This window comes from Hippocampus guttulatus, chromosome 20 (genome assembly GCF_054856545.1).
Source record: "Hippocampus guttulatus isolate MCC_2025c chromosome 20, RoL_Hgut_1.0, whole genome shotgun sequence".
Taxonomy (NCBI): Eukaryota; Metazoa; Chordata; class Actinopteri; order Syngnathiformes; family Syngnathidae; genus Hippocampus; species Hippocampus guttulatus.
In genome coordinates this window covers 6,811,188-6,832,684 of record NC_141280.1, presented here as the reverse complement: position 1 = coordinate 6,832,684, position 21,497 = coordinate 6,811,188, and the positions used below count along the sequence as shown (strand labels likewise).

At 43.5% G+C, this 21,497-nt stretch overlaps 2 protein-coding genes across 5 annotated transcripts; both read right to left on the bottom strand.

The window, feature by feature from the left end:
* Positions 1 to 4,358: 4,358 nt before the first annotated feature.
* Positions 4,359 to 6,444, bottom strand: LOC147187786 (uncharacterized). The gene is made up of 5 exons (XM_086101142.1): positions 6,177 to 6,444; positions 5,570 to 5,630; positions 5,401 to 5,444; positions 5,174 to 5,288; positions 4,359 to 5,099 (listed from the first exon to the last, which is right to left on the bottom strand). The coding sequence occupies exons 1-5, from the start codon at positions 6,231 to 6,233 to the stop codon at positions 4,969 to 4,971; spliced, it is 408 nt and encodes a 135-aa protein (XP_085957268.1). The 5' UTR covers positions 6,234 to 6,444; the 3' UTR covers positions 4,359 to 4,968.
* A 383-nt stretch (positions 6,445 to 6,827) lies between these two features.
* LOC147187785 (pumilio homolog 2-like) lies at positions 6,828 to 21,497 on the bottom strand. Of its 4 annotated transcripts, none has more exons than XM_086099611.1 (23): positions 21,355 to 21,497; positions 19,028 to 19,385; positions 18,826 to 18,894; positions 18,558 to 18,663; positions 18,236 to 18,423; positions 17,918 to 18,090; positions 17,430 to 17,796; positions 17,248 to 17,341; positions 16,718 to 16,825; positions 16,458 to 16,603; positions 16,121 to 16,244; positions 15,887 to 16,027; positions 14,850 to 15,152; positions 14,546 to 14,773; positions 13,068 to 13,335; positions 12,830 to 12,959; positions 12,583 to 12,717; positions 12,295 to 12,432; positions 11,166 to 11,291; positions 10,913 to 10,984; positions 10,013 to 10,134; positions 9,725 to 9,917; positions 6,828 to 9,089 (listed from the first exon to the last, which is right to left on the bottom strand). In XM_086099611.1, the coding sequence occupies exons 2-23, from the start codon at positions 19,370 to 19,372 to the stop codon at positions 8,958 to 8,960; spliced, it is 3,708 nt and encodes a 1,235-aa protein (XP_085955737.1). In that variant the 5' UTR covers positions 19,373 to 19,385; positions 21,355 to 21,497; the 3' UTR covers positions 6,828 to 8,957. The 4 variants fall into 4 exon arrangements, with proteins under 4 accessions (XP_085955737.1, XP_085955738.1, XP_085955739.1 ...); XM_086099612.1 differs by having other exon boundaries at positions 12,589 to 12,717; XM_086099613.1 differs by lacking the exon at positions 10,913 to 10,984.

The window sequence follows — 21,497 nt, the reverse complement described above, 5'->3', positions numbered from 1 at the left end:
CCGACATGGTATAGTAAGGCGTTTTTAAGCCGAAAAAAACAGCATAGTATATATAGTAAGGCGTTTTTAGGCCCAAAAAAAACGACATAGTATAGTAAGGCGTTTTTAGGCCGAAAAAAAAACAGCATAGTATATATAGTAAGGCGTTTTTAGGCCCAAAAAAAACGACATAGTATAGTAAGGCGTTTTTAGCACGAAAAAAAAAACGACATGGTATAGTAAGGCGTTTTTAAGCCGAAAAAAAACGACATAGTATAGTAAGGCGTTTTTAGGCCGAAAAAAACAGCATAGTATATATAGTAAGGCGTTTTTAGGCCCAAAAAAAACGACATAGTATAGTAAGGCGTTTTTAGCACGAAAAAAAAAAACGACATGGTATAGTAAGGCGTTTTTAAGCCGAAAAAAACGACATAGTATAGTAAGGCGTTTTTAGGCCCAAAAAAACGACATAGTATAGTAAGGCGTTTTTAAGCCGAAAAAAAGACATAATAGTAAGGCGTTTTTAGGCCGAAAAAAACGACATAGTATACCATGGCAAACCAAATCATGACAGTACCCCTCCCTCAAGGGACGGATCCCAGACATCCCAAAGTCGTCCAAAGGCTTGCCTCGCCGGGGAACGGGAAGTAAAAGCGACGGCAACCCTTGCCTCCCCGGAGAACAGGAACAAGAAGCGACGGCAACCCTTTGGCAGGGCTGCAGGGGGAGCCCTACAGTGCCACCTGTTGGTCCCAAACCAAATAATGACAACTATACATGGTCGTTTTTTTCGGCTCAAAATGCCTGACTATACATGGTCATTTTATTCGGCTCCAAAAACGCCTTACTATGCATGGTTGTTTTTTTGGGCTAAAAACGCCTTACTATACTACGTCGTTTTTTGGGGCTAAAAACGCCTTACTATACGTGGTGGTTTTTTTGGGCTAAAAATGCCTTACTATATATATACATGGTCGTTTTTTTCGGCTAAAAACGCCTTACTATACATGGTCGTTTTTTTGGGCTAAAAACGCCTTACTATACATGGTCTTTTTTTTCAGCTAAAAACGCCTCACTATATACAGTATATGGTCGTTTTTTTCGGCTAAAACCGCCTTACTAATCATGGTCGTTTTTTGGGGCTAAAAATGCCTTACTATATACATAGTCGTTTTTTTGGGCTAAAAAGGCCTTAGTATACGTGGTGGTTTTTTTGGGCTAAAAATGCCTTACTATATATATACATGGTCGTTTTTTTCGGGTGAAATCGCCTTCATATACATGGTCGTTTTTTTCGGCTAAAACCGCCTTACTATACATGGTTGTTTTTCTAGGCTAAAAACGCCTTACTATATATACATGGTCGGTTTGTTTCGGCTAAAAACGCCTTACTATACATGGTCGTTTTTTTCGGCTAAAAACGCCTTCATATACTGTACATGGTCGTTTTTTTCGGCTAAAAACGCCTTCCTATATATGGTCGTTTTTTTGGCTAAAACCGCCTTACTATACATGGTTGTTTTTTTAGGCTAAAAACACCTTACTATATATGGTCGGTTTTTTCGGCTAAAAACACCTTATACAGGGGTCATTTTTGTCTGCTATTTTTTCGGCTAAAAACGCCTTATTATACATGGTCGTTTTTCTCGGCTATTATTTTGGCTAAAAACGCCTTACTATACATGGTCGTTTTTTTGGGCTAAAAACGCCTTATACAGGGTCGTTTTTGTTGGCTATTTTTTAGGTTTGAACCAGCGTTGCCTGCCCCAGAACCCGGCGAGTGTACCTCTACACTACCAGTGACTGTGGCTTGCTATGCACTTTCACTGGTGTTGTATTTTCACATGACAATTCACCTCTTCAAAACCTCTTCGGTCTAGAGAATTTTTATCCTTTTTATTCAATTGTTAATGCTTTGAAAAGCCTGACAGTTGCCTGACAAAAAATTGGTTGATGTCAAATAACACTAGAATGATTGGGATATAACTACTGTTGAATCATCCACTAGTATGGCGATACTATAACTGAGGTTTTTATCCAAACAATGATTAGTTTTCCTTTCTTAAAATGTTGCAAGAAAATAACAGGAAAAAGTAACTAAGCGTTTGATGTGGTATTTTCACATCACTGAGTGGGGTTTGATCCCATGCTTCCGCCACACAAATCCGGCGAGTGTACCACTAAACCATCACCCCCCCCCCCCCCAAAACAACCATGCATCGTAAGGCGTTTTTTTTTGTTGAACCCCCCCCCCCTCCCCGCAACCATGTAAGGAATTTTTAGCCCCAAAGAAAACAACCATGTAAGGCGATTTCTTTGCCGAAAAAACGACCATGCAAGGCATTTTTAGCCGAAAAAAACGACCTGTTTGTTTGTTTGTTTGTTTATTGAACATAAAACATATATACAGTAATAATTTGACAGAAAATAAGGTAGATAAAAAAAGTAAAAAGAAAGAAATCAATCTTCATTCAACACAGTTATGTTCAAGGGAGTAGGAAGAAGTAAAAAACTTATCTAGTCCTACCCCGTTATGTGATTGTATCTAATAAATCATTTTTATATCAATCAGAAAAGAAAAAAGAAGAAAGAAGTCTCCATTAAGGCTCATACTTTACCCTTAACCGTGATATTTTTACAACTTTTGGTTTGTATCGGGATTATATACTTCCACACCCTGACACTCTTGTGTCAATTTTCTCTTAAATTCATAATGGATATTTATATACCTTTCTCTATTTATCAACTTAGTTCTGATTTATCATTATATTTAATGTTTTGAATTTATCATTTTAACTCTGATTGATGTAGGTTGTTTGTACTATTTTTTCGAATTTGTTTTTGAACTCAGCAAGCGATTTACTCATTTTCAGGTCCGTTTCGAGATTATTCCACAGATTAACACCTTTGATAGATACACTTCTTTGCTTGATGTTTGTTCTTGTTTTGAGTTTTTTGAATAAGTTGGTACCTCTTAAATCATAGCTGCTTTCTCGAATTTCGAAAAACTTCTGAATGTTTTGGCAGAGCAGGTTATTGTGTGCTTTGTACATTAATTGGGCGATTTTAAAGTCAACCAGGTCATAAAATTTCATCGTATTTAATTTGATAAATAGTGGATTTGTGGGTTCCGTATATTTTGATCTATTAATAATTCGAATTGCTTTTTTTTGTAGGTTGAGAATAGGGAGTGTGTTTGTTTTGCAGGCATTTCCCCATATTTCCACACAGTAGGTCATATATGGTAATAATAATGAAGTGTACAATGTGTACAAAGATCTCTTATTTAGCACTTCCTTGGTTTTGTAGAGGATCCCTACGGTTTTGGCTATTTTTCTTTTTACGTTATCGATATGTGGCTTCCAACATAGTTTTGAGTCTATTACTAATCCGAGAAACTTGGTTTCATACGCTCTTTCTATCTCAATTGAGTTTACCATAATTTTAGCTTGGTGTTTGATTGGTCTTGTGCCAAAAACAATTAACTTCGATTTTTTCAGGTTAAGTGACAATTTATTTCTGTCGAACCAGTTTTTTAATTTGTTTAATTCGTTTTCTACGGTTGTCAGGAGCTGTTTCAGATTTATTCCAGAACAGTAGAAAGTTGTATCATCAGCAAATAGGACACATTTAAATTGTTTTGAGACCTTGCAGATATCATTTATATATAAGATGAATAGTTTTGGACCAAGCACTGACCCCTGAGGAACTCCGTGAGTGATTTTTAGTTGATTCGTTTTTTTATTGTTGAGTTGCACGTACTGATATCTGTTTTCTAAATAACTTTTTATCCATTTATAAGCTACACCTCTAATGCCATATCTTTCTAGTTTTTTTCGACCTTGGGTAGTCAAGCCATTTTTCTAAACGACCATGTATGCCAAGGCCTTTTACCCCCCAAACGACCATGTATAATAAGTTTTTTTTAAATGTATGACGACCGTGTCGTGTCCCACTTTCAAACAAAAAGAAAATGCTTTGTCGCCCTCTTGTGGCGCGTATAAGCACAACGCAAGACGTCAGTCAGATCAGATCAATATCAGCTACATTTCTTCCCTCAATGCTGTCAAATTAGTGCAATACGTGGTAAAATATGCAATTGCTAATGGTAACATGTAACAAAAAAACTGCAGTCATGACTTACCATCCAATCACAAAAAATGTCTCTTTAAATACACATTAAATTCCATGGATCGATTTGGGGTACTTTAAATTACACTAGGTAGTTAAAGTATCATTAATTCCCCCCCCCCCCCCCCCCAAAAAAAGGGAGTTTTAGCTGCACTGGACAATGCTGACATACTGTACATTTGAAAAGGTGAGGTTGATCAACATTTAAATAAATGACCAAAAAAAATTTCTCAATAAGCACCTTTCAGAACACTCAAGGACACTTTACAATCAAGAACAAGAACAATAAAACCACAGATAAAATTCTAAAAAGAAGAGATGCATTTCAACTCTACATACATATATCAGCAAAGCTCAAACAACTTTTGATCTGCATTGTGTAAATTTACACCAAAATAAAAGCAGGGCACCACCAGCATGTTATGTTCTCTTCATTCTGCCGTTGATCCAAATTATTTGCATGAAAGGATAATGAATGTACTACAGATGAGTTACATAAAATGGGCAAAAACCCTCGCGTGGTGGGATGCCTCCAAGTGGCGCGAGGGGGGAACGCCGGGGCTCTTTGGCCCCAGTTGCGGCTAAATGCCCACCAGCCGGCGGGGGAAGAGGTGGGGCCTCACCGGAAGGTGAGGCGCCCAGGGCTCACCCCGCTGGAACGGAGGGAAGTGGGAGTAGCCGCCCCACAACCCTCCTTAAACAAAAATCAGGCGAGGGCCCTTCCGGGGCCCGCACTGAGTGTGAACCTCGCGGGGCACCAGCGAGAGTCGTACCCCGTGTGGGACCCGGGAGGTGGGGCAAGTCCCTGACGGGGGCCGATTGCCCAGGAAGGAAGGAAAATGGGCAATGTGATATGCTCTACCAGCTGCATTGAAGACGGGGAGTTGTTTCGTGGCCTGCAGTATATCGCCCATTGGCACATTTGATAATCAATACAGCTGCCAGTGCCGCAGCGACGACCGCACCCAAAACTCCTCCTGCGACAATCGCTGTGCATAACACAAAACATTTTAATCATCTAATTTCTTTGTCCGCCAAAAATAACAAATACAGTTTACAGTACCTGCAACAATGTCCTCATTCTTCAAGAAGCTCCTGGGGTTGCCTTTTGGAAAAATGGCCAGTTCCGTGTGTTGGACGAGCTCTTTTAATTGATTCGAGTTAAGTTTGGAACCATCCTAATGACATGACATAACATGAAACGTATTAGAAAGTATTGATCAACAAGGTCGGACAACTGGTGTGAGTGTTAAGTAATAAATAAACGTGCATTTGTGTGACGAGTCTTACTTTCTGGGTTTTGGTTTCCGATTCTCCATCCATTGAATTGTCATCTGGTAGAGAAAGGGGGACAAAAAAACATCGACGTAAACTTTTAAGATGCACATGTATAATTCAAACAGAAGAGCAAGTTGCGTGTTACTTAGCAGGATGATATTGATTTGAGATCATGCGTTACCGTCGTCAGCGCTGTCTTGGTTCAAGCCCGATCCAGGGAGGTCTTCAGGCGCGTCACAAAACTAATGCAATGAACGGGAACAATGATCAAGAAATGAAGTGGGAGAATACAACTTTTCATAGTACGGCAATCGAAAAATGCATCACGTCTCAGTAGAAGGAGCCGCCCAACACAACAAGTCTTATGATTTGTTTTCTTCCTGGAGTATTTTTTTTTTAATCGCCGAGCAGATTTTTTTCGGCATCTTGTTTATGATGGGTGTAAATCGCCTACTGCTCGAAGTCACAGTAAACCAAGATGCAGTAACTGTATGAAAGATAATAACGTTCAGTTTTGAATGACATACACGAGATACATGCAGGTATAGTTTCGGCAACGTAATGTTCGTTGCTCTAAGTTGCATATTTCGCTACGGGGAAAAATACTACAAACAGCTCTCGGTGTGACGAAGTACTGCAAAACAAACATACATATTCCGTATATCTATTACCGCCGTGTGGTCAGTACAGTAAATACTGTATATGGGTCGGGTGATTTGCGGAAATGAAACGAATCTGCGAGTACAGAAATGAGGCGTATAAAAAAATAATGTGAATATTAAACTTACCGATTTATCGACAGTGAATATGGAGAGCAGAAATAGCGTCATGAATGTTTCCGTCATATTTTATGCATGGAAAACAGAGTCGTTGCAATTTTCTTAGCGGTTCTTGTCGTTCACCCCCGCCAGCCACCAACGCCCGTCGACTTCTAGCACTTCTACAGTCTTCTTCTAGCAGTTTCATGGCGATTGACATACAATGCGCATTACCGCCACCTATTGGTACAGAGCGCGAACCGAACAAGATCGCTCAACCACTACAGGTATTTAAAACAAAGCAAATCTAACCCTCAATTTAGATCCTCTTAATCTCCACCACTACAATTGTTGCCGACTTCAGGGTCGTTCACAGGCTTTTTTTTAAAATCAGCTATTAGTAGAGAATGGGAACATTAAATGCAGAAGGGCGCACGAGGACCCGAGTTGATGCTCCTGAAATGCATTTCCCTCAAACTAAGTTAATACAAACCTACACATTGCGCTTACCTCCACGTTTTCAGTCTCCTCAAATTCAACAGTGGCCCACCTGCAATGTCTTTTTTTTTTTAGAGGTTCCTATTCTGGTCCCGCCTTACTCGTTTCCCACTATCACTCCAAAAAAAATTTTTTTTAGATCAAGCTGACAAGCTACATAGAAACGAAAATGACAAAATGCAATTCAAATGTTAGAAGAACAGTTTAATCATACATAGTCACAATTCTGCCTCCAAAAAAAAAGTTTGTTTTTCTTCATCTAACAGCTGGAAATGTACATAAGGCCACCTGAAAATGTACATGACTTTGACAGTGTGACAAAACTCATATGTTCATATTTATATAATTGACAATATTTTACAATGCTTTTTTTTTTTTTTGCTTACAAGGTAGTAGCCGTTCCAAAATACAGCCTTTTTCTGTACAAAAATATTTGCCATATCCTGTGAGGTCAGCAGACAACTAAAAGGCAGCGTCTGATTTTGAGGATTTTTTGTTTGTTTGTTTTGTTTTAAAAATCCTTTTTTTTTCTCTTTGAAAAGTGTCACACATCAGAAAGACTATCAACAGTGGATGTTTACAGCAGCTCCAGTACAAATAAGAGGCTGGCCTTTTCCCATAGATTTAAAAACAAAAATTACATGCCAGATTATGAAGCCTGAAACATTAGTAATTTTTTTTCTCTCTTTAAAATAACACTTGCTCAAATAAAACTGTGTACAGAATATTCAAAAGGGGGGTGTAAAGGAGTGATGAATATACACACGCTAAAATGCACACGCTTGTTTGCCTTTTTCTCCCCCCCCCTAAAATGTAGAAGACATCCCATTTACAGCATAAACAGTTACAAATGTACAACTGTACAGGGAGAATAAAAGCATCACTACAAGTTTGCAAGGCCTGTTAAACACAAGACATTTTTTTTCTCACTTTAACTAATAATAATAATCTTACAATTACCGACTGCACATATACTACATATATTCTACAATCCAAAAAAGCCATCACTACAATTATTACAGGACAGTTGGATAGATTTGAGATGGGCCCCCACCGGCATCCAATCCAAAGAGTTGAAAAATACAAAACATTGGCGCATTTAAAAATCAGACTTAAAAATCCCTTCTTCCAAGTCCCGGTAATAATTCCATCTCATATACAATGCTGGGGGGAAAAGCCCCCCCACTTTTAAAAATGTTGAATCTTATGTGGTTGGGGGTGCGAGGGGATTCATCCATCAACAGCGACCGGAAAGCAACAATTAAGAATCACACAAAAAGATGCTACACTAAAACTACTTTTTTTTTTTTTTAAGCTAGAGATGATTATTTAGTACATAAAAGTTAGCTCAGCGCAGTGTTCATTTTCTACTCCAAGACACTAAAAAGGATCAAGAGGGGAGCTCAAACGAAAATTCAACCTGACAACGGTACGATATTAAATAATCGTCGCTCTGGTAAGTTTCATTTCAAAACCAAAGCCCTTCTCTCATTTAATACCTTCTCTTGTAGTACCTGTACCTGTTACATCATGTGATAAATGCAAGTTTGGGCTCAGGTAGTCTCTTTGGGTACACCCCCCCCAAAAAAAACAACAGACTTCCAGCTGCTGACCGATTCAATCGCTCAAGGGAGGTCAGAGTGGGAGGGCAAGGCAGGGGGGGGAAAAAAGGCCCCATTTAAATATAAAGCCACTCACGTTGATTTGTTCTCTAACGTCAGCCCGACTAATTTCGAGCAAGCACAAAAGGGATTTTCTCAAAAGACCCGTGGCGACGAGGCTGTTTGGAATCAGCAGCTTTGGTATTGGGGGGGGGGGGGGGGGGGGGGGTTTACTATTGTTTCGACTTTGACACGGGGTCCAACGTAAATATGCAATTTCCCGGACTTACACAAGTCGGTTTGAAAAGCAAAAGGGAATTTTGTCACTCGGTTTTAGCTTTTAGTAGGTCACTTGCTGGTTGAGAATTGTAAGAAGTTTCGGCAAATGTGTTGGGGGTTTTTTCCCTCTACAAAGAATTTACAAGGTAAAAAAAACTAATGTACAATATGAAAACCAGTCAAATACATCGGTTACATAATTAATGGCCTTGTGCTTTACCCAACAAATAAAGCTAGCTCACTTATGCCGGTCATGGCGGGCGGGGTGGGGGTGGGGGGGGGGGGGGTCAAATGGTACTTCACCTGTGGCAGCACAATAGCAGCTGTCAGTTGTCACAGCTGTTTAGGTGAAATTGACTTTTTTTTTTACCCCCCCCCCAAAAAAGGAGTTCTTAATATGCTTGGGGGGGGGGGTCCATAATGTCGTCTTTGACTACATGAGGCCGTTTGTGGGGCCACCGATTGGACCCAACTCGGAGCCACTCTTCATGTAATACTTTTCCAGTTTGGCCAAAATGTGTTTTCCGTAAGTGTACTTGCGCAAGGTGGCGATGTGAGGCCGGATCTAAGGAGGAAGGTTGGGGGTCAACAACAGGTCATTTTCATGTCAGGATTAATAATAGATATATAATTGATATGAATATTAATACAATTAATATTATTACTAATATAGGATATTAATATTTGATCAAAGATTATATTGGATCAATAACAGTGTTGAATACCGTATTTTCTGCACTAAAAGGCGCACTGGATTATAAGGCGCAATCTACAATGCATCCACTATTCCGTTCGACTCGAGAAGCGTTCATGACCGCCTCCGAAAAATGTAAATTAACGATTACTTCAATGAAACGACGAAAATTTAAAATAATTCATCAAAACAGAAAGTCAAGCGGGGAAATCTCAAAATAAATTCTATAACCCCCCTACAGAATTTATTTGGGCATTTCCTTCAGCGGAGGTCCAACAGAACGGTCAGCGTTCAATCAAGTGTTTATTTATTCCTTTGTTGTGTATTCATAAACGAGGAAATCACAAAATAAATTCCGTAGGGGCGGCTTTAGAATTTATTTTGTGATTTCTTCGCTTGATTTTCTGTTTTGATGTTTCAATTTTCGTAGTTTCATTGAAGGAATCATTGACGTTTTTCGGAGGCGGTCATGAACGCCTAGAGTCGAATGTCGTAAGCGCGCTTACCTTGTGCATGATGATTTTCCGCTGGGCGGGTTCGGCCATGTCGATCATTCTTTGGACCACGTAGTTGGCGTACTGGTCCTTCATCATGGTGTACAGGGCGCTGTGGGGGCCGTCCTTCTGGCAGCACACCTCGTCGATCAGCAGAGCTCTCTCGGCACGCGAGGAGTGGATCACGCACTTTTCCACAACGTTGCTGATGCGCAAACGACACCGCAGTCGTAATGCCACTGCTTACCCCCCCCCCCCTTTCCACGGTTCCGTTTTAAGACGAGCAGCACGGCATCGTACCTTGCAAATTTATGTTGGCTCAGTAGGAGGACTTTCCCACGCACTTCCGCAACGATCTTGCTCTTGTCTTCCGGTCTGCCGTGCTCCAAAACATGCTGAATGACGTAGTTACCATACTGATCCTGCAGGGGGAGGCAACGGACGTGCAAGATCAACGACGGCATGGGCGGGGATCAACGATTTTCACAAATGCATTACAAAGAAGTGGAATGACCCCCATTCATGTGACACTCGTGCACTCTATGGAACCGGTGAGGTCGGTCATGAAGAAATGCATGCATGTCACGGCGGGAAGATAAATGAGACGCCCCCTCCCCGCGCGGAAACTTGATGATGTCATCACTGCAGAAGGTCAGACAAAACAGATGCTGCTGATTTGCAAAAAGGGACGGCGACCGGGCAACCAAACCAGCAGCATCTTTGCCCCTTCGGAAAATTGGTGATGGACACGTTACGGGACGAGGTAGGTTGAGTCTGAGCGGAAAGGGAGACAACACCACTCGGAACGGTTCCGGCCTTAAACCTCATCGTGCACATTTGCTTTCAGATACATTTCCTGTCAAGTCTGTTCATTTCCGCTCGTCTGATTTTAGCAATCCAATTTTTTTTTCTTCCCGATTCAAGCATTTGAGGTTTCAAAAAGAAGTAAGCTCAGAAAAGAAACACCGGACTTAACAGGAGATGCTGCGGGCCATCGCACAGAAGGGGAAGCCTTGTGAGTCCTCGGTGCGATTAAGTGAGAAAGTAGAAAGGCAGGGGGGGATAAATTTAAAAAAAACTGTTGATTAAGGACGCGGAAAAGTTGAGAACTCCATCTATTGTAACATTAAAAAATTAGAAGAGGGAAGAAGGAGAAAAAAAAACATGGACATCCTTGAGAGAGAGGCAAATTGCTCTGACCTTGAACAGTGCATCACGGGACACTGTATAATATGTTTTGGGTGTCATCTCCAATGATACGCCTTGATATTTCTGGATGGAATAGGTGAAGGGGGGAGGGGGGGTAGGGTGGATGTTTGAATATTCACGTCAGATGTGATGAAAGCTAACACAAGACAAATATTTTTTTTTTCCACAAGCACAACAATGATGAGTGACGTTCTGGGAGGATAAAAATAATCTGCAATTTAACCAAGTGCACACGTTTGTTTACCTGACCCAGTTGCTCAGAGTGCTGATGCAACTCTTCCAGTATTGGCAAAGTCTGCTCCTGGGTGCAGTGCTCCAAAATCCTTTGGATGACTCGACAGCCGTAAGGGTGCGTGGAGAGGACAAACACCTGAAAAAGCAGCCGCGGGTAAAAACACTTTTTTTTTTAAAGCAGTCAGTTTTAGCGGCTTTGACACTTCAACGGGTATCCCTGCTGACACACACACACAAAAAACAAAAAAAAACATCGCCGCGAACAGAAAACCAGTCCATCCTGCCAAATTAGCAAATCCTGCAAGCCACTTTTTTTAAGTGCTTTTCTGCAAACAAGCAGGCAACATGAGCAGAAATTTTGGGCTTTGTGTCCGATAGAAGGCAATCATGGAGACATGAATCAAAGTGACCACCGAGAAAAGCCTGGTGCCCAATTCAATGTTTAATTTTTTTTTTTTTTTAAAAAGCTGTGGTTTATGTTATGTTTGAAACGTTAAACAATTTGGCCATTGCCTGCGCCATTCATAAAACAAGTACCATATTTTCCGCACTAAAAGGCGCACCTTCAATGAACAGCCTATTTTGTAATTTTTATCATATATTGGACAAACTGGATTATAAAACGCAATCTACAATGCATCCACTAGATGGAGCTACGCTCCTTCCGTTCGACTCGAGGCGTTCATGACGACCTCCGAAAAAGGTAAATTAACGATTACTTCAATGAAATTAGGAAAACGGAAAATAATGCATCAAAACAGAAAAATCAGGCGGGGAAATCTCAAAATAAATTCTATAGCCCCCCTACAGAATTTATTTTGGCATTTCCTTGAGCGTAGCTCCAACAGAATAATCAGATGCCAGCCTGGGCGGGTGCGACGTTACTTCGACAAAGCTTTGAAAAATGAGTGATGCTTAAAATAAAATGAAGCAAATCTCAGAAGGGAAAGGAGAAAATATGATTCATTTTGAATGATGTCACGGTCATTTCAAAATCAGATTTTTGGAAGAAAGATTTTTTTTTTTTTTAAATCACCTGAGCAAAACAGCGATGAGGTTATTTCAAGCACTGATGAATTGAGGCACGGCATTGATGACAGCGGAGCTTGCGACCCTTTTCACTAACACGACACACATACCTGGCCTTGGAAGGCGTCTATAATGAACTGCAGAGCTTGCGGCTGGACACACTCGATGCACTTTTGCACCACATGGTTACCATTCTGGTCCTTCACGCACTTTAAAACATGGCCGTCCAGCTCACGAACGATGTCACTCTGAAAACCCCAAAAAAATCTTTTGCGAGGAACAGCTGAGACCTTTCCAAACACCGACATCAGCGCATGGAAATTAAAGCCTCGAGTCTTTTACGATGGAGGGGGGGGAAAAAAAAGGGTCAAACAGATTTGAAGAAAAATCTCACTTACAATTACCTGCTGGTCTGAAGAAATGGACTCTAAGGCTTTCTGAATGACCCTGCAGCCGTACATCTGTAAAGCCAGCGGGAGGACATGGCCGCGGATCCGAGTTGCCAACGCCAGCTTCTGGTCCGCGCTTCCAAACTGCAACACAGAAAACTCAAACATCTCAATCTGACATGACTCGACAAAGCAAGCCACGCTTTAAAAAAAATAAATAAAATCTCAGCTCGCTAAACGTCGTCACCCGTCTAACCTCAAAGAATTTCTGGATGACATAGTTGCCAAACACATCTGTCATCAGCTGGTATGCGGCTTGTAGGATCTCTCCGAAAACCATCTGTCTCTCGGCAGGACTGGCCCTCTCCAGCTTCTGCTGGATGAATCTGAGAGGTGAAATAATTAAAAAACAAAACAAACCATCAATCTCCATTGGACAGAAAAAAAAAAGTTAGATGGCAATTTCTTCAACCAGGAACGTTCGTTTCGCAAACCTGGATCCGTGCTGGTCTTGCGAGAACTCCACCATGTGTCCAGGCAGGTCTCGGAGTTGAAGGTTTGGAAAGCGGTTGTTCCTGAAGTCTTCCAGGAGGCGGCTGCGGCCGGACGGCATCACGTCCGAGCGGCTGTAGCGGGGCCGAGACGGTGGGAAGAGCTGGCTGCTGGAATTAAATAGGCTCGAGGTGCCGCCGGCGCTGCGGTACTTGGCCTCGGCTCCGGGTGCTGCGGAGATGTAACGCCCGCTGCCGTTTGTCAAGCCACCTGAGATGATAGGATAATATAGCGGTGATTGTAAAACTGCAACTCTTTCGATTTTGTAGTACAGGGTGATGCCCAAATTATTTTTTTTACATAATTCTCTGGTCAAAATGAATAACGTGATCAGGTTAGATTTTTTTTTTTTTTGGAATGCACAAACTGAAAAACTGTTCTAAAAATAGCTCACCAGTGATGAGACAATTGTGATTTCCTAGGATTGTTGTTGCAGTGACCACAGTAATGAATGGCCTATTTTGTAATTTTTTTTCATATATTGGACGCACTGAATGGTAAAACGCAATCTACAATGCATCCACAAGATGGAGCTACGTCCCTTTCGTTCAACTCTAGAGGCGTTCATTAACGCCTCCGAAAAACGTAAATTAACGATTACTTCAATGAAACTACAAAAATTTAAAATAATGCATCAAAACAGAAAATCACGAGGAAATCACAAATTCTGTAGCCCCCCCTACAGAATTTCTTTTGTGATTTCCTCGTTTGTGAATACACAACAAAGAAATAAAACACTTCTGAGACAGAAATCACAAAAGAAATTCTGTATGCGGGCTACAGAATTTATTTTGTGATTTCCTCGCTTGATTTTTTGTTTTGATGCATCATTTTCAATTTTTGTAGTTTCATTGAAGGAATTGTTCATTTACATTTTTCGGAGGCGGTCATGAACGCCTCTCGAGTCAACCTGAAGAAGAGAAGGCACCGTAATTGTACGATTAAATTTAAAGGGGAAAAAAATATATTTTGCTCTCTTAATTCTTACAATAAAAATATGAATTACAGGCAGAACATTTGACAGTTCTACAATACTTGGCCCTGGCATATTTGATTCACACTCCCCTCCCCTCTCCCCCATCTGACTATTTTAAAAACTAATGTCGGCCGGGCCCGAATGATACCAGCATTAAAAGTAATTTGAATAAAATCATTTCAGAAGCGTGTATCGAACTGTTAGCCCCCATGTATTAATCCGTAACCAAGTAGTAGCTCTCAACTTTAAAAAGGTTGGCAAGCCCTGGCCTGTTCTTATTAAAAATATCAAATATTTTGGAAGACCCTACAGAGCAGCGAGTTTGCGGACAATGACATCTCTCTCCATTCAGCTTCAACTCTCATGCAAATTAGCGGGTCGTCGTCAATGACGGAAACCGTGCTGGACTCTAGCGACGCGGTGGAATGACAAATATGCTCTCACCGAGGTGAAGGCTGGAGGAGGATCCGTGAGAGGAGGGAAGAGAAGGCGGGGGAGTGAGAGGCGAGTGGCCGGGGGTGAGTCCGATGGGGCTGGGTGAGGAGGAGTAACCCAGGCTGTTGTAAAAGGGCTGGCCGATGGGAGTTAAACTGCTGCTTCCGCGCTTGTAAAGATCCGAGCTCGTCAATAGGGAGTCCCTGCGAGACACGCTGCTACTCGTTGAGCTCGACACTACGGCGACAAAAGAAGAAGGGGCGTTGGAATAAAAGCAAAAGTGGAAACATCACGTGAACCTTGGGCTACCGACCCGACGAGCCGAATCCTCCGAGGGCAGACGCCAGACCCACGCCGAGCGAGCTGCCGGTGCTGCTGAAGCCCAACGAGGAGCTCTGCGGCGGCGGCGGAGCTGATGTGTGCGAGAAAAGCGAGCTGCTCTGAGAGGTGTTGGGGACAGAGCCGGAGCCGTAGAAGGAACTGGACTGCAGGCCGCTGCTCTGAGGGGGAGCCTGCTGCTGCTGCGGCTGAGGCTGGGGTTGAGGCATGGAGCGGTACATGCCGTTGGCCGGAGGGCCTGGCATGTTGTTACCGGAACCGGACGCGGACACCGCAGCTGGTGGTTGGAGAAGGCAAAGAGGGTGAGACGAGGCAAAAGAAAAAGTCGTCTCACGCGTTATGTTCAATCCGAAGCCGATTTGGGTATTTAACACATATTCCCTCCTAAATTTTTTGGGGGGAGTGACTCCCAAACGATGTGCTTGCACAGATCCTGTTCCATGGAAGATTGTCCAATTACAATTAATTTCATTTCCGCACTGGGTTATGAGGCGCACCTTCAATGAATGGCCTATTTTGTCATTTTTTTCATATATTGGACGTATTTTCATATATTGGGCGGATTTTAAGGCGCGCTGTGAGCTTTTAAGGCTATGGAAGACTTTTCGTGCGAAAAATATGATACTCCAAATAATTTATCCATCGAGATGATTGCTATTTCAGTCAATTTTTTTTCCTTTAGGGGTACGCTGTGAGATTTTTCAATTTAAAATGTACACTGGCTCCTGAATAGTGGCTAAATATGTCCAGAGAAAGGTGAGTTACGACCTCATCTTTTTCTGAGGGGTCTAACGGGGAAACCATGCGTAATAGAAGAAATACTAAGACGTAAATCCGACTGGCGCTTGAGCGGACAAGAGTTGAACTGAGAAAATTCATGCAGACCAAAGCCGACAAATATCAGATTGTCAGCTTTTATTTGAAACTGTTGTCCTTTGTAGGTTGCGACCAATCACCTCAAATCAGAAGTGCCGCTCATCCAGATAGCGACGAGGTGCTATATTTACTTACCAGCCTGGGCTGCTGCGGGATTGATGAGGAGAGGTGTTTGGACTAAACGAACTGGCCCGCCGAGGCCGGTTCGAGCACTTGGGCCCATCACCAGTGCGCCGGTCTGGTCGTAGTAAGCTGCGGGGGCCAACACCTGATAACCTGAGCGGAAAAAAAGCCAATTTGTCAACAGATGATCTGAAATGCGAGCTGCAGATTGCAGGCCACGGTTGCTGATGAGCACGAGTAACCGACCGGGCATTCCGGCGTACGCCAGTGCGGGGTTTGCGGCGGCAGCTGCTGCAGCCAGAGATTCCTGCTGACTTTGTTGACCTTGACCGGGCGTAAGAGGACGCTGGTTGTTTCCCGTGCGCATTACCTGCCGGCATGTTAACATCAGAAAACACAGCCTGGTCACTTATGTACAAAGCAAAACTAGTTTCAAACGCCCTTGAAGGGAAACCAGACAATGTGAGGCGTTAACTGTGGTGCGCTTCTTTATGCTGCATTGGAAGCAAACAGCACAGGTGTTGAGGTGTGGAAGCTCTTTTACGGTTTTGCCTTGGCGTTCGCGACGACACGTGGTGCTCACCTGAGGTTGGCCCGGCCCTGGTCCCTGATTGGCTGCTTGCTGATTCGCAGAGTGATTGGCAGTAGATGCGGCCTGTTGCTGAAAAAGGTTGGCCGGGTACACGCCCCAAGGAACGCCATAATATTGCGGTGGAACCACCGTGGGCCCTGAGAGGGGAAAATAAAGAACACTGTTGTCGGTTTTCCAACTTTTGGAATAGTTGGCACCTTGATCCACGTGGCGGCGTTGAAAAGACCGGACGAGGTGTGTCAGGTGATCACCTGCAAGAGTCGCTGCTGCCGCCAGCCCTGCTGCCGTGTATGGATCAGCTCCAGGGGGTGCGGCGTTGATGATGTAAGGGTTTGGCACAAACGCAGGAGCGAGGCCAGCTAAGCAAAGTCAACAAAAATCAACAGAAAGGTCAGTTGCAGTTTCTCAAAAGAAAAAAAAAATAAACTTTTGAGTGCACTTCAGCACAGTAATCACCTTCACAAATAGTTTGACAATTTGAAATTGGCAATTTTATATTTCTTCTCATTTATGACATCAGAAGGCAGACATTCCACGGGACCTCCATTTAAAGAGTAAAAAGCGTAAAATGCGCGCCCAGGTGGAAACAACACTTACGGTCCTGCATTTTTGGTTTGGTTCACACAGTGGATGTCAAATAGCAACGTTGCACAGATCAGCTACTTTAGTGCCTTTTGCATTGTTTAAAAATGAGGGGGGGGGGGGGAAGAATACTGGACCCAAGTAAACTGCTCAGTAGAATCAGGGATTTAAAAACAAGAAAATTATACGGCAACGTTACCAAGGTGCTGCTGTTGAGCCGCTGCCAGGGCATATTGTTGCTGCTGGGCTGCTGTGAGCTGCTGGACCGTAAGGGGATTTGACCGCTGGAATAACTAGAAAGGGACCAAAGAGATTTAGAGCCTGCTTCAAACTTACAATTACGAGTTCTACATTCAAAAAAATAAAACAAAAACCACACACCTGCTGCTGCGAGCTGTAGTCAAACAACCCCACCGGGGTTCCGGAGGAGTCCACTTGAATCTGGTTCCCTGCATATTCAAACTGGAGGGATTCAACACCGGCTTGTTGTTCCATGCCACCCATGTTCTGGCCTTCCTGGTTCTGAAAGTCCTCCACTGGGCCCTTGTTGTGGTTCTGTTGTTGGAGAGCGTGGGCGTGGGGATGAGCGTGAGCGTGCGCGTGGGCGTGAGCATGGGCGTGGGCATGGGCGTGGGCATGGGCATGGGCGTGGGCGTGATGTTGGGCCATCATCTCCAATCCGGTCTGGTTCGGGCCCATCCTCTCCACGGCTTCAGTTGGAGAAGCTTGACGGCTTCCTGGGGCTGGACTGAAAGACATAAATGCCGTTAGGATACGAGTCCTCGGGCCTTAGAAATATTACGGGCCTTTCGGTAGGTTGGATATTTTGCCCAACCCCCCCCCCCCCCCCCAAAAAACTCCACACATACTTGAAGTCTTTGCAGTCTCTGTCCATGCCGTTCAGTAAACTTCTTCCATTGGCTTTCGCGGAATCGCCGTCGTCCCCCACCTTCATCTCAGGGCTCTTGTCTTCCTCAAACGGAGAGACTTTCTCGGGGCCATCATTCTTCTCTCTCCCGTCCTGGTCCGTATCGCCTCCACCCTGGATTAGCAAGAACACAAGGTTAGGTCGAGATGTCACTCAACGGTGGAACTAAGTGCTAAAAATAAAAAAAAAGACATTTTTGGGCATGAGACATTCGTGAAAGTAGAATAACGTTAAAAACCGCGAGTGCATTTCAACTCACGTAGCCGCCGTTCCTGTAACGGCCGTCCATCTTGTCGCCGGGAGACGAGCTCAGCACGTACTCCACCATGCTCACACCCAAGCCTCCGCCCTCCGAGCGGGGCGAGAGCACCGAGTTGGCGTCGCCGTTGCCGTGGAAACCCTGACCCGGCCGTCGCTGGACCATAATTGGTTGGGAGACTGAATGGTCTAGAGAAAAGACTGGCATCAAACATCTGCAAAGCTGGCCGTAAAACCTTGTACGGGTGGGAATTTTTTTCAAATCCGTTACAAACAAAACAAAACAAAAAAAACATTTGGGTGTGAAGGTTGGAGTGACTCACGTGATGACCCCCAGGCATTGTCCCTCCACTCCTCTCCAAGAAGCATTCCTTTTCTTCCATCCTTGGCCAGTTCATCAGAGTCCCAGAGCTTTTTCGCCGGCAAAATCTTCAAAGAAAACAAAATCGGATTAACTCATTCACTCCCAAAGACGTTTTTAAACGTCTTTTAAGACTTGGTCCAGAATTGGCTGGTACTGAATGAGTTAATTGAAGCTTTTTTTTTGCCCTTAAATTTGAGTAGTTATTGCGTTTGCAAAAAATGTCCTACCTCTCCCATTCCTCTGGACTCCAAAGCCAGAGCTTGAAAGTCATAGTTCATTTCATCCACAGCGCGGACCTGAGCCACAAACACGACAAACGCGTTAAAAGCACAGTTTTCAATTTCACCACTGCTCCTTGAACCTTATTTTAATCATCAATTAATATGTCGATCATTTCTTCGATTGTGTTTACGAGCAAATGCGAACAACCTGATCAACATGATTGGGGTCCCCGGTGGGCCAGCGATGCTTGCCCGGCGCGCAACCTGCCAGCTGCTCCCCGGCCTGCCTCTGGAAGAAGTAGCCGACCGTGGCGTCGTCCTGCGAACGACCGCTCAACGGTGGCTGCGGTGTTCCCGGCGTGGGGTTTCCCGTCCGATCCATGCCCTGTAAATGGGGGCCCCCTGTAGCCTGGCCCGCCACCGCGGCTAGGGGCCCTCCACCGTGGACCCTGACCCCTCCGGCCTCAGGAGCGCCATTTGCATGCAGCATCCCACCTCTTGTCTCCTGCCAGGCCACGTCATTCATACCTAGGATGCTGCATGGAATGCTCATTCCACGGGAAAGCCTAAAGAGAAGCGGGAGAGGTCACTCAATGGACAAATCAGGGGACAACGCACAATCGGATTCAAGATTTGTAGGAGAAAATGAATTTTGGTAACATTATTGTTATGTTTGTATTGTCTTCATGACTAAAAAGTGTCTGGGAAGGCTGATATTTCTTAACTAATTTCGAGCAACGGGTCAGTTACATCACCATTGACTTGTGACTACGGCTGCAGTCTGTTTTCACGCCGTTTAGTTTGGTTGACACAACCCTTGCTTTAGTTGTGCCTAATCGGTCATGAACTCCCTTTATCAGACGCGTATGAAAGCGAGGAACAAGTCATATCACCAGTTGCTCAAATCTGAGAAAGCCATGTAACGAATGAGGCAGTGTTTTGAAAGCTACGTGGTCTTGGGATCTTTGACAAAGCTCTTGAAAACCTGCGCTGACTACTGAGAACTAAAGGGGTTGTCGATTCCAAAGCCAATTTAATGGCTTTAAATGACCACAAATTGCCCAGGGGCCATCCGGTCTACGTTGGTCCTAGCTCAAACGATTGCTTTGACTCTGTTATTTTGTTGTTGGAATTTAAATTTGTGAAGAGACTAGCTTACACTCACAAATTAGTTGCTTGACAAAACGCTGCCTAATTCATCACCAACAGAGTTTCTTCTTGATAACGTTTGTAGCTTTTGTTTTTTTAAATAGACGTTTCAATCAGAAGTTAGCACATCCTAGCGAGGAGGCTGAGCAGTCAGAAATTTAATGGTTAAAAGCACAATTAAATGAAAAAGCTTAATTTATAATACAACATAAAGCTGGCATCGGGCTAAGTTTTGCTGACACTGTCCGAGAAGTATTAAGTCTTACAGTTGCTGTGGATACACTGTAGTTTTCTAAAAAGGGTCGTACGTATTTTGGTTGCCTTGTACGAGATGAAAAGGGGGTAAAACATTAACAGTTTTGCACAACCACTTCGTCAACAAGCAAATCGCAATTTCTTGCGCATGTTCTTTGCTAAACGACACTTCTCGATTAGACTCCATTTAAGTCGTTATGCAACTTCATAAACCGATGGTTTAGTGACCCAAACAGCTAGTCTAATAGAGACCCGTTCATTACAAACCGAGTGCTGAACAACAAAAAGCGGCATGGGAAAGGTATTAATGAGCACAACAAAAAGAACAAAACAAGTGCCGCTTGTTAGCATTCGTTACTAGCTTCGCTCGTGACCGTAGAAGCGGCGTTGTAGCATCGCCACGACTGAGCCTTATGTGTATACATGGAAAACTGCTACATATGAACACAGACCACCAGACAAAATGACAGTCTTGCTCGCACGATAACCATTATTCAAATATTACCAACAACATACTGATTGTTGCAGAAAACTGACGCCAGGCTAGTTCGACAGACAAGCTAACTAGCGAGCTAGCTGCTACCAGCGGCGATTTTGGTGTCTTAGACGGCTGGATATCCACGGGGGATTATCATTTTAATCATTCCTTAAAGTGATGTGGTTCCATTTTATCCTAACGTCCGATTTAAAAACGGCATCTAAAATCGTTTTAATATTATTGACATTAGCAAGCTACATGAGCAGCCAGCTTAACGCTAGCCGCGCCGGGCCTGTTTATTATGGCTTGTCTGTGCTTGACATCAAAGTTTACTTGAGAAACCAGCGCTGTTTTTTTTTAATATCAGATGATATTAGTTTTACCGAATATGTGCGGTAGATTTTAAAACGAGGAGAAATGTCGCATCGGGTGCTGTGCTATAGCGCTACTAGCCAACTCGATGTTGTGTGCGAGCTAGAAACCAAGCAAACTCAGCGGCTAAACAACATGGCACCCCTTCAAGTTGCAAACAGAGGGGCCTTTACCGCTAAACAAAAGGGGAAATGCTCGCACAACGGCGGCGGTGTGTAAAACACGCGCGTCGCCACTTTCTTCTGTCTGTCGACACTGAAAAAGGAGCTCTAAATACTTACGCGTTGTAGTATGGAGAGAGGCTCCGGGCTTGAGGCACGCCGTAAACCAGATTCTATATTGTTTTGTTTCCTTGGAGAGAGCGCTGATTTCTATGCAAGGCTTTGATAGCCTCGGCTAATAGTTGGCCCGTGCTGCTGCCCCC

Coding starts and splice junctions, on each gene's coding strand:
- LOC147187785 (XM_086099611.1), bottom strand. CDS start 19,372: ATGAGCATTCCATGCAGCATCCTAGGTATGAATGACGTGGCCTGGCAG. Junction 13,336..14,545: donor CTCCTCCAGCCTTCACCTCG/GTGAGAGCATAT, acceptor CTATCATCTCAG/GTGGCTTGACAAACGGCAGC. Junction 11,292..12,294: donor TAGACGCCTTCCAAGGCCAG/GTATGTGTGTCG, acceptor CTGCTTTTTCAG/GTGTTTGTCCTCTCCACGCA.
- LOC147187786 (XM_086101142.1), bottom strand. CDS start 6,233: ATGACGGAAACATTCATGACGCTATTTCTGCTCTCCATATTCACTGTC. Junction 5,631..6,176: donor TATTCACTGTCGATAAATCG/GTAAGTTTAATA, acceptor TCATTGCATTAG/TTTTGTGACGCGCCTGAAGA. Junction 5,100..5,173: donor GAATGAGGACATTGTTGCAG/GTACTGTAAACT, acceptor TGTTATGCACAG/CGATTGTCGCAGGAGGAGTT.